This window comes from Bicyclus anynana, chromosome 20 (genome assembly GCF_947172395.1).
Source record: "Bicyclus anynana chromosome 20, ilBicAnyn1.1, whole genome shotgun sequence".
Classification (NCBI taxonomy): Eukaryota; Metazoa; Arthropoda; class Insecta; order Lepidoptera; family Nymphalidae; genus Bicyclus; species Bicyclus anynana.
In genome coordinates, this window is record NC_069102.1 from 5,756,471 (window position 1) to 5,768,977 (window position 12,507).

General features: G+C 36.5%; 2 protein-coding genes across 3 annotated transcripts in view; one reads left to right on the plus strand and one right to left on the minus strand.

Moving 5' to 3' along the window:
• Nucleotides 1–12,507, plus strand: part of LOC112046731 (sodium channel protein 60E) — a 260,429-nt gene that overhangs the window by 62,273 nt on the left and 185,649 nt on the right. The window lies entirely within an intron of this gene.
• On the minus strand, nt 3,459–6,773 carry LOC112054823 (trypsin, alkaline B-like). The gene is made up of 4 exons (XM_024094729.2): nt 6,725–6,773; nt 5,569–5,734; nt 4,277–4,529; nt 3,459–3,743 (listed from the first exon to the last, which is right to left on the minus strand). The coding sequence occupies exons 1-4, from the start codon at nt 6,771–6,773 to the stop codon at nt 3,459–3,461; spliced, it is 753 nt and encodes a 250-aa protein (XP_023950497.2).

Genomic DNA, 12,507 nt, shown 5'->3' on the forward strand with positions numbered 1-12,507 from the left:
TTTTTATTTGTGTAAAATACATGTTTGTAATGGTAACCTTTAAATGTTACCATTATGAATACGTCTTTTAAAACATGACATTAATAAATTAGAAGATGGTTGATCTATTTATTTGTTTCTATAAATAGAACACTCCTCTGAACGTCAAAATTAGATCATATACGAGATATTATATAAAGTTGTTGTTTTAGTCATCGAATTTCACTTGGACGATCGCTAGTTTCGAGTTTCGATTGTCAGAGGCTCGCTATCTCGTACTAAGGGTAAGTACTAAATACGTCTACGAATTAATAATGTTCTTTTGATTAGTTTGGCCGTTCCTAACTCCAGGGTTATATAGCTCAAACATGACACCGTTACACCGTTATTATTGCAGTTTAGACTTAAACACTATGTTATTAAAGTTCATTCTCCATTAGAGAGGAAGTAAAATCACTTTTCAAGAATGAACATAGTCACGCACGCCCATAAATCAGATAAATACGTGGCAATGATGATTAGCTTAAATTTTGGATTGCAAAAATTGTGTCAGTGTAATTATTATTAGAGGTAGTATGAACTTTACGGATTTCGTTTACGCACAGGGATTGTATTCCACAGATATAAGAGGTAACTAGATTTATAAAGTGCCAATTCTTTGTATTGAAACCAGCGTACCTGGGGGCGTGGCCTAAATGGCTGTTTAATATTTAGTGAAAAATGAAATATGTCACCCTTACTTTAGAGTTGAATGTTATTTATTCCTTTTGTCTCCGAACAAAACAAGACTGCTAGTACATGCGCGGACACGCTTGCGATGTTCCGCACACCCGGGTGTACGCGGGCCACGCCCCCTTGCTACTTCTATTGCTAAAAGCGTTAGCTTTTAGCGTTGTCTGTTCTGTGTTGTATTCAGACCAGCTGACATATTCACTAACTTTGGGTGTCTTCTTCTAACTACAGTTTGGCGGTTATGTGAAGAAAACTCTTCCGGGTTTTTTTTTCTTCCGGCAAAATTTGTGTAGTTTAACTTGGTCCACTCTTTGACATCATCAATTTCTTCGCTGTCTTCCTGGAGCACGTTTTCCGAGTATCATACCTATTAGGATAGACCTAGGAAACTCATAGAGGGATGCAGATGCCCGAAAAAAACTTTGAGTTGGCCACTTACTTTAGTTAACATTAAATCTACAACTGCATTTTTTGTATTCCGTAAAGACGTTGATAACAAAAATCACATTGTCAAACACACTGGTTAGTCATTTCGTTCAGTTAGCAATAAATTAATAGTGAATACGAAATTATGTGACATGAGAATTACTTACCAAAAAAGGCCAGCAAGACTGAACCCTAGACCTACCCTTTGCGAGACACGAGACTGTCATTGTAATGGCCGCTATCAATCGAGTCGTAAGGCCATCAATCATTTTCTATTGACATTTATGAAAACGGCTCAGTTCGTAACCTGACCAGCACAGTTGATTGGCTCGTTATCAACTGAGTTACGGGCGGACTAGTCAACTTGTTCTGAGTCGGGAGCTGACTAGCCAGCGCGTTATCAACAGAGTAGTGAGGCCAGCAGGCGTACTCACTATCTTTGACGTATGCTAGTTGACATATACGAAATTAAGATTCTGTGTACAAATGTCATCCGCTGCTTACTGGTGGATATCTCACAGTAGGTAAATGACATTTTTTAAATTGATTTGATGTTTGCTATATTTTAAAGACAAAAATAGTGACTAGGCCAGCTGAACTGTCAATATATAGACATAAGGTAATAATTAATCGCTCGACGACTCAATTGATAACGCCTTGCTATAGTTACCCGTATTTATAGTTACTTTAGGCAGAACCTGCTGTAGACGTTCTGCCAGTTCAAGAATGCGCCTCAGTCGTAATATGTATTTGAAGAGTTACATTCCATTGTAAAAGATTTTCCGACACATTTAGCTTCGTATGCACTTGACAATTTATTCTTGAAAATTCAGCTTAAAGAGCAAGATTTGCATTCTTAGAGAATAGATGATTTCTTGTGCTAGAGAATTCTCATTTTACTTTTCATTTGTAAACAGTACTTTTAATATATAATATTGTATTAACCAACTTAAAAAAAGGAGGTCTGTAAATTCGAAGCGTATGTTTCTTTTTAATATTTGTTACCTCATAAGTTCGTCATTTATTAACCAATTTAAATTTTTTGTTTGAAAGAGTATATTTCCAAATTGGTTCTATTTAATTTATGAAAATCGGTTTTGTAAGTTTGTGTTAAAATAAAAATATCTGAAATACCTACGTCATTGATGTCGGTTCCATATTTATGTTAGAAAGATTGTTTTGTTTAAATTAAACTATATATTCGATTAAAAGTTTGTGATAGTCAGACCGTCCTGGGTCTCTAGCCTTGTGGCACATCGATTCCCTTTCTACAAAAGTTAAGAATGATTTTAAAATATAAACATAACGGAGAAACAGTATTCTCTCGTGACTAATCGTCGTGATCACGATCCATACCACTGGGTCGAAATATCGACATTAAAAATCTCGTCGTTTTATCGTGGTATATACCCGTTTAAATATTATTCGTAACCCTTAAAGGATTATTATCGATTGTATACCGATCAAGTAACTCACTCGCGACGACAAATATTTAAAAAATATTACATTTTTTTAATTTTCAGAAAATAATCCAGTCCAGGTCAGTTGAACCCGGAGGCGGCGCCATACGCTTATAATCGAGCGTAAACAATACCTATATTTTTACTCGATTTTTAAAGGGAGAATTTTCAAAACAGCTATATCTACCACTATTTATTACATATGCCTATTTATTCTACAACTAGATTGGACGGATCGAGTGGAAAGCTTTTAAAAGTACTCGAACTTCGTGCTCGTGAAATAATGGTTTACCTAACTGTTAAAGTGCGGTTTAGTTTGACGTACAATGCTTAGATTTAGTTCGATTTTAGTCAAACTTTTTCGATAGATTACTGTTTTCATTTCATGTATGCATGTAGCAGTGGCGAAGGATGAAATTTTGACGAAGTTAAGCCGTTTCAAAGAAAAGGAAATTCATGCCGCTTGATACGAACTCCGTATTCTCATAAATCCATTCATATACCTATATTCATTACAATAATGATTTTTAAAAGGTAACCCGACGGGAATCGGCCTGTATGGAATGTTCCCCGCTGGTATGTTGTATTTATATGTATTATAATAGTAGAATTAAGGACACAAACTCGTGATACAGGGGTGGTATAAGAAAAACTGACTAGTTATTGCTATTTCCTTATTTATTTTAAAGTTAGCTTGCCGATAAAAAGTTAAAAAACTAACAAAGCCAAATCTTGGCTTTCAACTCATTCTGCAATAATTAAAAAATGTGTATATTGGTACAATAATGTAGATATTTACAACCACTAACTACTTCATTTTATGTTTGTATGTGACACACTCTTTAGTTTATCGAAACATGCTTAAGCATTGCCTACAATCCAGTTGGAAAAGTATGCGACCCTGCTGTATAGAGCAGGTAAGTTGGGCGCACCACAATCGTACGCAAAACTGGTGATGCCTACAATAGCATTGTTGAGTACTAGAGGTGATCCATGGTCGCCTTCGCAGGAACCTCGACCTCCCTCCAGCGGGCCAGCGCACAAATGACCCGCGGTCATGTTTAAGTAATTGTATTGGCAGATGTAGTCCGGCACCGTTGGAATTTGTACCTGACGAAGCTGCTCCGATCGACCGTATCCACCTGGCTGCAAAATTCATAAAGACTTGTTAAGATATTAAGTAATATAACTATCGGACGCCCGCAACTTTGTTCGCGTGGAATTCAGTTTTTCATAAATCCCACGGGAACCATGGATTTTCCGGGATGAAAAATAGATGTGTTAATCCAAAGTAAAATCTATTTCCATTCCAAATTTTTCTTTCGAAAAAAAAGAGAAAAGTTTTCCTGGTGCGCCATACTTAAAATACGCAGCAAACCAGACACTATTACGCTTATAACTGGCACTATGTTGTATACAAGCTCCATATGTAACATGGTTTGCTTCTAAATGGCACAGTAACCCTTACTAAGTATACGGCGTCTATTGTACGTATGGTGCACCTGTAGTAAGTAGAAATATGCAAGCTCCTTACATAAGTAGCTCATCTAAGTAGCTCTCTCAGTGCAGTTTTGTCTACACAAGAACTATTTAACTGAACAGTTCAACTCTACAGTCCTTCAGTTTTAAGTCTGATTAAAAGTAAAGGATTGTAGCACTAGTGGTAAAAAGCAACTTACATTTATCGAACCCCATCCGATAGCCGTAACAATTGTGTTGGCAGGAATAACAGCGTTTGGTCCAACGATGGGTGCAGCTCGTACATTGGGTCCGAATCGGAAAGCGAATTGTACTCTGAAGAGACCAACGTCATTCTCCAATGTGTAGATTCCATATCCAGGGTGTTGGATGAGCTGAGACGCGAAGTGAACCTCCCCACCGCTGTTAGCAAACGATGAGGCGATGCGAGAGCGCAAGTTTTCCACTTTGTAGCTGAAATTAAAAACAAAAAATATATGAAACAGTGTATTTTACATAATTTATTTGCTAGAATTTTTCAATCAAAATTTGCATCATTCAACTAAATAAATAGTGTGCAATTATTATACATACGGTAAAAAATACAAACAGTCGCAATTACTAAATTAAAAGAAATGAACTTTAAAAAAATAATAATACAAACAGTCATAATTACCAAATTAAAATATATATTACAATTACAATAATTAGAATTAGATTTAGATTTACTTGTTTATGTTTTGGTATCGTGTACATAACTGTAAGCACTTGGCAAAACATAGTTTCTTGAAATCACAGACAGACACGACAGTTTAATTTATAGTATTGATTGATGTTGATGAAATAAGTAATTCTTAAAATTTCATTTTATTTTTAAATTAAATTCGTAGAAATTAGTAAACTGCCACATAAAACTACGGGCATGTCTCTCAATAAGTTCAAAGTTTTTAATTAAACTCAAGCTTATAGAAAAATCGTATTATAGTGTTAATCTATACTAATATTATAAAGCTGAAGAGTTTGTTTGTTTGTTTGTTTGTTTGATTGAACGCGCTAATCTCAGGAACTACTGGTCCAATTTGAAAAATTCTTTCAGTGTTAGATAGCCCATTTATCGAGGAAGTCTATATATTATCCCCGTATTCCTACGGGAACGGGAACCACGCGGGTGAAGCCGCGCGGCGGCAGCTAGTGATTATATAAATGATAAAAAAGGTGGAAATAAAATGTATTACATGACTGACTTATGTACTCATTTTAAATGGTGATAAACTAAAAATTATACTACCTGGCTAATTTTGTTGTGGACTCTTCTCGGACCAAGGCGCATTTGGAACCCTTATAAATTTAATTTTAAATTTTGACTAATTATTATCAACATTATCTTGTAATATTAATAATACCGGAAGTTTCGAAAGTGCTTAACTGAGCCTAATTTAAATAAATGAATATTGACTATTGACTATTGACTATTGATGTTGATGTATTGATAATGATAAAAAATGGGTCATACTTTAAACAAGAACCGGTTGTGAGGATAGATCTGTTGTTTATAATGGTGCCACCGCAAGTCTGCACGAAGATTCCATTACTTCTGAAACTCAAGAGAGCTGCCGAGTACGGGTGCACACTGATGCTGGTGACAGTTCCGCCGACTATTCTTTCCTGTCGTGGAAGTGCTGTAAAATAAAGAATTAGATATTTAATATCGATTCTTTTGTTACAGCATGTGTAACAGTGCAGTTTAGCATGTAGCTTTACACAAGAAGAACATAATTCTTCTTGTGTAAAGCTACTGTTACACATGTCATTTCAAGCACGAAAGCATGCTTCTATTTAGCAGTTGCTACTTATTGTCGTTGTCAACCCATATACGGCTCACTGCTGAGCCCGAATGAGAGGGGTTAGGCTAATAGTCCACCACGCTGGCCCAATGCGGATTGGCAGACTTCACATACGCAGAGAATTAAGAAATTCTCTGGTGTGCAGGTTTCCTCACGATGTTTTCCTTCACCGTTTGAGACACGTGATATTTGATTTCTTAAAATTCACACAACTGAAAAGTTGGAGGTGCATGCCCCGGAGAGCCGTGATAGCTCAGTGGATTTTTTTTTTTTTTATTCTTGACAAGTTGGCCCTTGACTACAATCTCACCTGATGGTAAGTGATGATGCAGTCTAAGATGGAAGCGGGCTAACTTGTTAGGAGGAGGATGAAAATCCACACTCCTTTCGGTTTCTACACGACATCGTACCGGAACGCTAAATCGCTTGGCGGTACGTCTTTGCCGGTAGATTGGTAACTAGCCACGGCCGAAGCCTCTCACCAGCCAGACCTGGACCAATTAAGAAAATCTTAATCTGCCCAGCTGGGGATCGAACCCAGGACCTCCGTTTTGTAAATCCACCGCGCATACCACTGCGCCACGGAGGCCGTCAAAATATGTATATACATATATATATGATATATGATATGACCCCTGCCTCCGATTCTGGAGGGTGTGGGTTCTACTTATTGTAGCATGTGTAAACTAATCAAGGCAATGCCCTTGGAAGAAGCACAGGTCTATGAGAAGAAAGGGCCAACCGAGCGAACATTTTCCCGCAGATTTTTAATTTTTCTTTATTAAAAAAAAACATCATAATTTCCACAAACATAAGTTAACTTACCAGTCGTAAGCGTGATGTAAAAAACAAAAAATAGTGCTATTTTATTCATCTTTAATAATCTGTACTCTTGTTACTTGATTCTAAAAGAATGAAGATCGGTTGCTTTTATATGAATCTTTAGCAATCAAATTATATCTAATAATCGACGTACCGTAAAGTTGTCAGCGTGATTATTTTTTTCCAGATAATTTATGCTGGGTCTATCTCTATGATACAAATCGTTTATTGTCCAGGGTTATTTGAACGCGAGCCATACACGGTCAAATAAACTGTCTAGTCGCAGCGCACTTGAAGCGCCGATCAGTAAACTTGATGGTGAGTGGCTATCAGTGTCCATCATCATCATATCAGCCGATGGACGTCCACTGCGGGACATAGGCCTTTTGTAGGGACTTGTTGGTCCATCTACAAAGGTTTGCCCGATACTGACCACGCTGGGCATGCGGGTTGGTCAGCGCAGGGCCAGATTTCTCGCACCGGTGTCGCTGCTGCCCGACACCGGCCTGTGCCATTCTAAAATCTAGCCATTGTGAATGGATATACCGCCATTTGTCGGTCGCCAGAGCCTAGTCGGTCCATCTGCAAGGTGCACCACGAGCAGGTGAGGTTGGCAGTTGGGGAGATTGACTGGTACTAGCCTCCCCATAACAAGTATATTAGAAGCAAAAATTTAATTTCCATTCCCCGATTACTTCATGTCTGCTGCGTCATTCAAACTTGAACGTGAGTAACAGTTGTCAAATTAACTTGAAAATCCGTTCGGTAATTCATAAGATAAGTAAATTCATTGTACAGAGAGAAAGAAATTTATTTTGTCTGGGCTTTTGGTCTTTTTTAACCCCCGACGCAGTAAGAGGGGTGTTATAAGTTTGACGTGTCTGTCTGTCTTTCTGATGAAGCGATTTCAATTTAGTCTATTTTGTATGAAAGTTGACTTATTTGTGAGTGTTTTTAGACATGTTTTATGAAAATTGGTTGAACCTTTTAAAAGTTCTGGGGGGGTGAAAGTGGGTAAGAATATCCGAATGTCTGCAAATATACTTTAATGGGTCTGAAATGATCGAGAGTGTAATTAACCATTTCATGACCTACGGGGGTTTCTCGAAATTTTCAATTTTATGTTATTATCAGATTTTTGTAATTTTATTCAACATACAACGTACAGACACGTTGCTTTAAAGATTTTACTATAATAAAGATATTATATAAATATTATTTCTAAGTACAATTATTATGGATGGATTACTTTTGAGATACAGTTTTTTCTTTGAAATAATCTCAAGGCAATTTTGATTATAGGTACTGCATTAAAAGATTTACATAATATTATATTATCCATAAATAATAAATTCTTAATTTTAAAAGATAATTTTAGTTTAATGTGAATCCTGTGTTTCGTGAATACGAAGAAATTGTTTATCTTCTGTGCTATAAAGAAACGCCGATTACTCATTACACACTAGCAGATGGCAGCGACTTCGTCTAGACAAAATTGGTATAGGCTTTTACTGTACGTAACTATTTTTTGACGATCAAATGTAAAATAAGTCATCCTTAGCCCTCATTCGCACGAGAGTTTTTTTAACGGACGTTAAATAATCGTTCTAATATGAAATATGAAGTGAAATGAAGGTCTTTTTTCCAACGCCCAATATTGAAAATGCAACACTGCTCGAAAATAACGTCGTCGTCACGCTGTTGTGTGAATATAAACTTGGGAATACATTTGTTCTATTTGAACGCTTTAACGTTTTTTTTAACGTCCGTTAAAAAAACTCTCGTGTGAATGGGGGCTTAAAATAGTTTCCTATAACTATTTTAAGCCCCCATTCGCACGAGAGTTCCATCCCGGAATTCTTAATTCAATCATGCATGGTTTTAGAAGGGATTAATCACCGTTTTCGACGAAAGAATTGATATTTGAAATGAAAGAAAATTTTCAGAACTCTTTCAACAATAATTATTGTAATATTATTTCAAGTTATTTAATCACATTCATAAAAATCATTTCGCACGTAGGTACATAATATAGTCTTTCCTATGTATTGGTAAAATCGCATAAAAATCCGTTCAGTAGTTTTTTTTTAGTTTTTGGTTAACAGACAGCGGTCTTTGTTTATGTATAGATATAGTTATTGTATTACATAGATATAGATAATATAATATATTTTATCCGTGATACATGACTCTCTGGTAGGATTATTCGGATTGCACGAAAATCTTCTATTTTTAGAATCTAATCAAACAAATCCACTAATAAAAGATATCGATACAATTGTAATTCAGATTTATCTATTGTTTTATTCTATGTTTGGTCACTGAAATGGTGAGGTTGATATTACATGCTATATCGAAGAGACTAAGAAGGTAAATATTATTTTATTTACTTAATTTAGTAATTAAATTAAGTAATGCTCGCAGAAGTGTTTAATATACCAGTTTCTGCTGCACAAAGTAAGTTACTTTCTGTAAGTTACTGGTAAATATATCTTTATAAATGGGTTGGATATATTGCAAGAAAGAAAATTTATTGATGTACTATCGGACGCCCGCGACTTCGTCCGCGTGATAATCGATGTAAACTTTCTACCCCTATTTCACCCACTTCTTTTTATATTTTCGCATGTTTTGTATATGATAAAAAGTCTAACTACTAATCATTTTACAAAAATAAAACTCAAAACATGGACGATTTATGTTAAAATACTTCAACCCCATATAGGGGTAATATTTTGAAAAACATTGAATGACATTATTTTTGGTATTTTTTGGTAGCCCCCCTTCTGATTTAATTTTCGCAACAAAAAACGATAAAATATCATATACATATAACCTTTTCTGTAATATCTCAAATCCGTCACAAATCGTGCCAAGTTTCATTTAAATTGATTCAGTAGTTTCAGGCAGACAAAAAATTAAAAAAATATTTTTGGTTTCCGTATCGATTATTTAATGCCCTCCAACTAAAACTTCAATGTACAGAATTGGACCTACTACAGTTTTATTATACCTAAGTATAAATAGATTGTTCCAGTTATTGTCGAGCGCTCGAAATTGTAGACGAATATATAGGGTGTCCCGTAATTAATGTATAAAACGCAAATGGTAGATCTTCATCTGATAGTGACATCTCCTATCGGAGGTCAGCAATCATTAAGGCTAATTTCATTTTGTTCACTGCTGCCCGAAAGAGTGATCTGGTACTCTGAACCATTGGCGTAAGTTCTTGAGCCAAGACATCTACGACCAGGCCTTCGTTTCCCCTTCATCTTTCCCTGAATAATAAGCAATGGTATATGGATAACAAGAAATGGTAGATACATCACCTAATTATCTAAAACTAATTTGAATAGTTTTCCAAAAATCTCTAAAATTACGGGACAGCCTGTATATAAGGACACACAGTCCAGTTAGGTAGGACCAATTTCGAGAAAGAGGTGAATCGCCGAATCCATCTCAGCTAGGCAGCGTTCGGGAAACTCCGCGACATCTTTGCGTCCGAAATTTCTCAGTGCCTGAAGACGAAATTCTACGAACAATGCGTGTTGCCATGACCTACGGATCGGAGACTTGGTCGCTAACTATTAGTCTTATTAGAAGGCTCAAATTCACTCAGTGGGCGATGGAGCGAGCTATGCTTGAAGTTTCTCTGCGTCAGAATCAGAATCAATCAATCAATCGAATCAGAAATGAGGAGTTCTGCAGACGAACCAAAGTCACTGACATAGCTCAGCGAGTTGCAAAGCTGAAGTGGCAATGGGCAGGCAGGTCACATAGTTCAAAAAGCCGATGGACGTGGGGTCCCAAGGTGATGGAATGGCGACCCCACACCGCGCACCGGAAAGCGCAGTGTTGGTCGACCCCACAGTAGGTGGACCAAGGACATAAAGCGGGTTGCAGGGAGCCGCTGGATGCCGGCTCAAGACCGTTATGCTTAGAGGTCTATGCAAGAGGCCCATGTCCAGCAGTGGACGTTCATCGGCTGATAATGATGATGATAGATAGATTGAAGAAGACTTTTCATTTAATTTATTTATTTAATTAATTTAATTTTTAAATATTTCCTAGTGTCTTTTAACGGTGTAACAATAACTCAGTTAAATTTATTATTTTAAATTATTTAAAAAATAACCCTTCTAATAAAAAAATTGCCAGTAAAAGTTAAAACTAGCCAAAAAAGTATTTATATATACAGAACTGCTTTGTAAGTAATTAATGATATAAAATTAAGCAACCATTTGAACCACATATCATATTTTGTCCACGTCTCTTCTCTAACTTGACTCCAATTTTCACATTTATATTTTAAAGGGATTTAATCTATAAGGGAGTGGGTTTATATAGGATAGTAATAAAATAATTTAAAAAAATATAAGTTTATTTTTGTTCGGTTACACTCATTAAGTTAATCTTAAGCATTGTGTACAATCCAGTTACTAAAGTAAGCGACTCTGCTATAGATAGTAGGAAAGTTCGGACGAGCACAACCGTTACCAAAACTAGTGATGCCTATTACAACATGATTGTATAACAGAGGTGATCCAGAGTCGCCTTGGCACGAACCAAATCCTCCCTCCATCGGACCAGCGCACATGTGACCAGCGGTTAAGTTTAAATAATTGTAGGAGTGTTGGCAGGTGGCGTGGGGTACCGTTGGAACTTGTACGTGACGAAGTTGTTCTGATGGGTTAAATCCACCATGCTGCAAAATTCATATTATCTTGTTATGGTAATTAATATAATATACCTACATTATACCAATAAAGGTGACATATTTTCGGATAAGTGATTTTTTTATTATCCTTCGCAATTGGGTGTTTGACATTTTTTTTAATTGTTTATTTAAAAAGTGTGCTAATAGTAGAGCAAATTTGCAAAAATAACAGTTTATCTGCGATGACTTATTTTGGAGACATAGAGACGTCTTTTCGACGTAGCCCTGGATCGCTCAAAAACGTCCCATACAAAATATTTCGCGTGTGCGTCGCACCCACTAATAACGTGGCTACTGGTGGTATTGGTAAAAGAATTTTCAAAATCGATTCAGTAGATCCAGATATTGTCCCCTACAACCTCACAAACTTTACCTCTTTCAAATATTAGTAAAGAAGGATATTTAATTGTTTTTTCTTCAACATGCTGATGGGCTTAAAATTGTTGATCTCTTATTCATCAAATCAACGTTAATTAAGTTCAATCGCTACGGGTCTTTTTGGGATGATATTATAAACTTTAAAGGTTTCTACCGAAGGTTCGCCATGAAGCTAACAGTCTGGCGACTAGATGATTCCTCATAATATTTTGAATAAACTATACAAAAAATTAGTTTTACACTTGGACTAGTAGTAGTAGTAGAAGAATCTGGAGCATAGGAACCTGGTACCGTCCAAAGTTATTGCGATCCAAACTCCTCTATTCGCAACTGCACTTATAGGTATGGTAGAAAGCATGGGCTGGCAAACTTTCAACTTTCTTAAAATCAGGTTTGGCTATCCAGACTATAATCACAAAATAGTAAAGAGTAACTTACATCCTTCCACCCCCATCCGATAGCCGTAACAATTGTGTGATAAGGAATAACAGCGTTTGGCCCAGCGATAGCAGCGGGTTGTACAGTAGCTCCGAATTGGAAAGGAAACAGCACTCTGACGAGACCAATGTCATTGGCCGTTGTGGCGCGATTATAATCAGGATGTGGCATTATGTTAGAAACGTGGTGAACCACGCCGCCGCTGCTGGCATACGTTGACCCGACGCGGAAGCGTATGCAAGTAAGGCATATC

Excerpts from the sequence above, each read along its gene's own strand:
- LOC112054823 (XM_024094729.2), bottom strand. The coding sequence starts at position 6,773 with ATGAATAAAATAGCACTATTTTTTGTTTTTTACATCACGCTTACGACT. Across the intron at positions 5,735-6,724 it reads TTACATCACGCTTACGACTG|CACTTCCACGACAGGAAAGA; the intron begins GTAAGTTAACTT and ends TTTATTTTACAG. Across the intron at positions 3,744-4,276 it reads TCGGATGGGGTTCGATAAAT|CCAGGTGGATACGGTCGATC; the intron begins GTAAGTTGCTTT and ends TGAATTTTGCAG.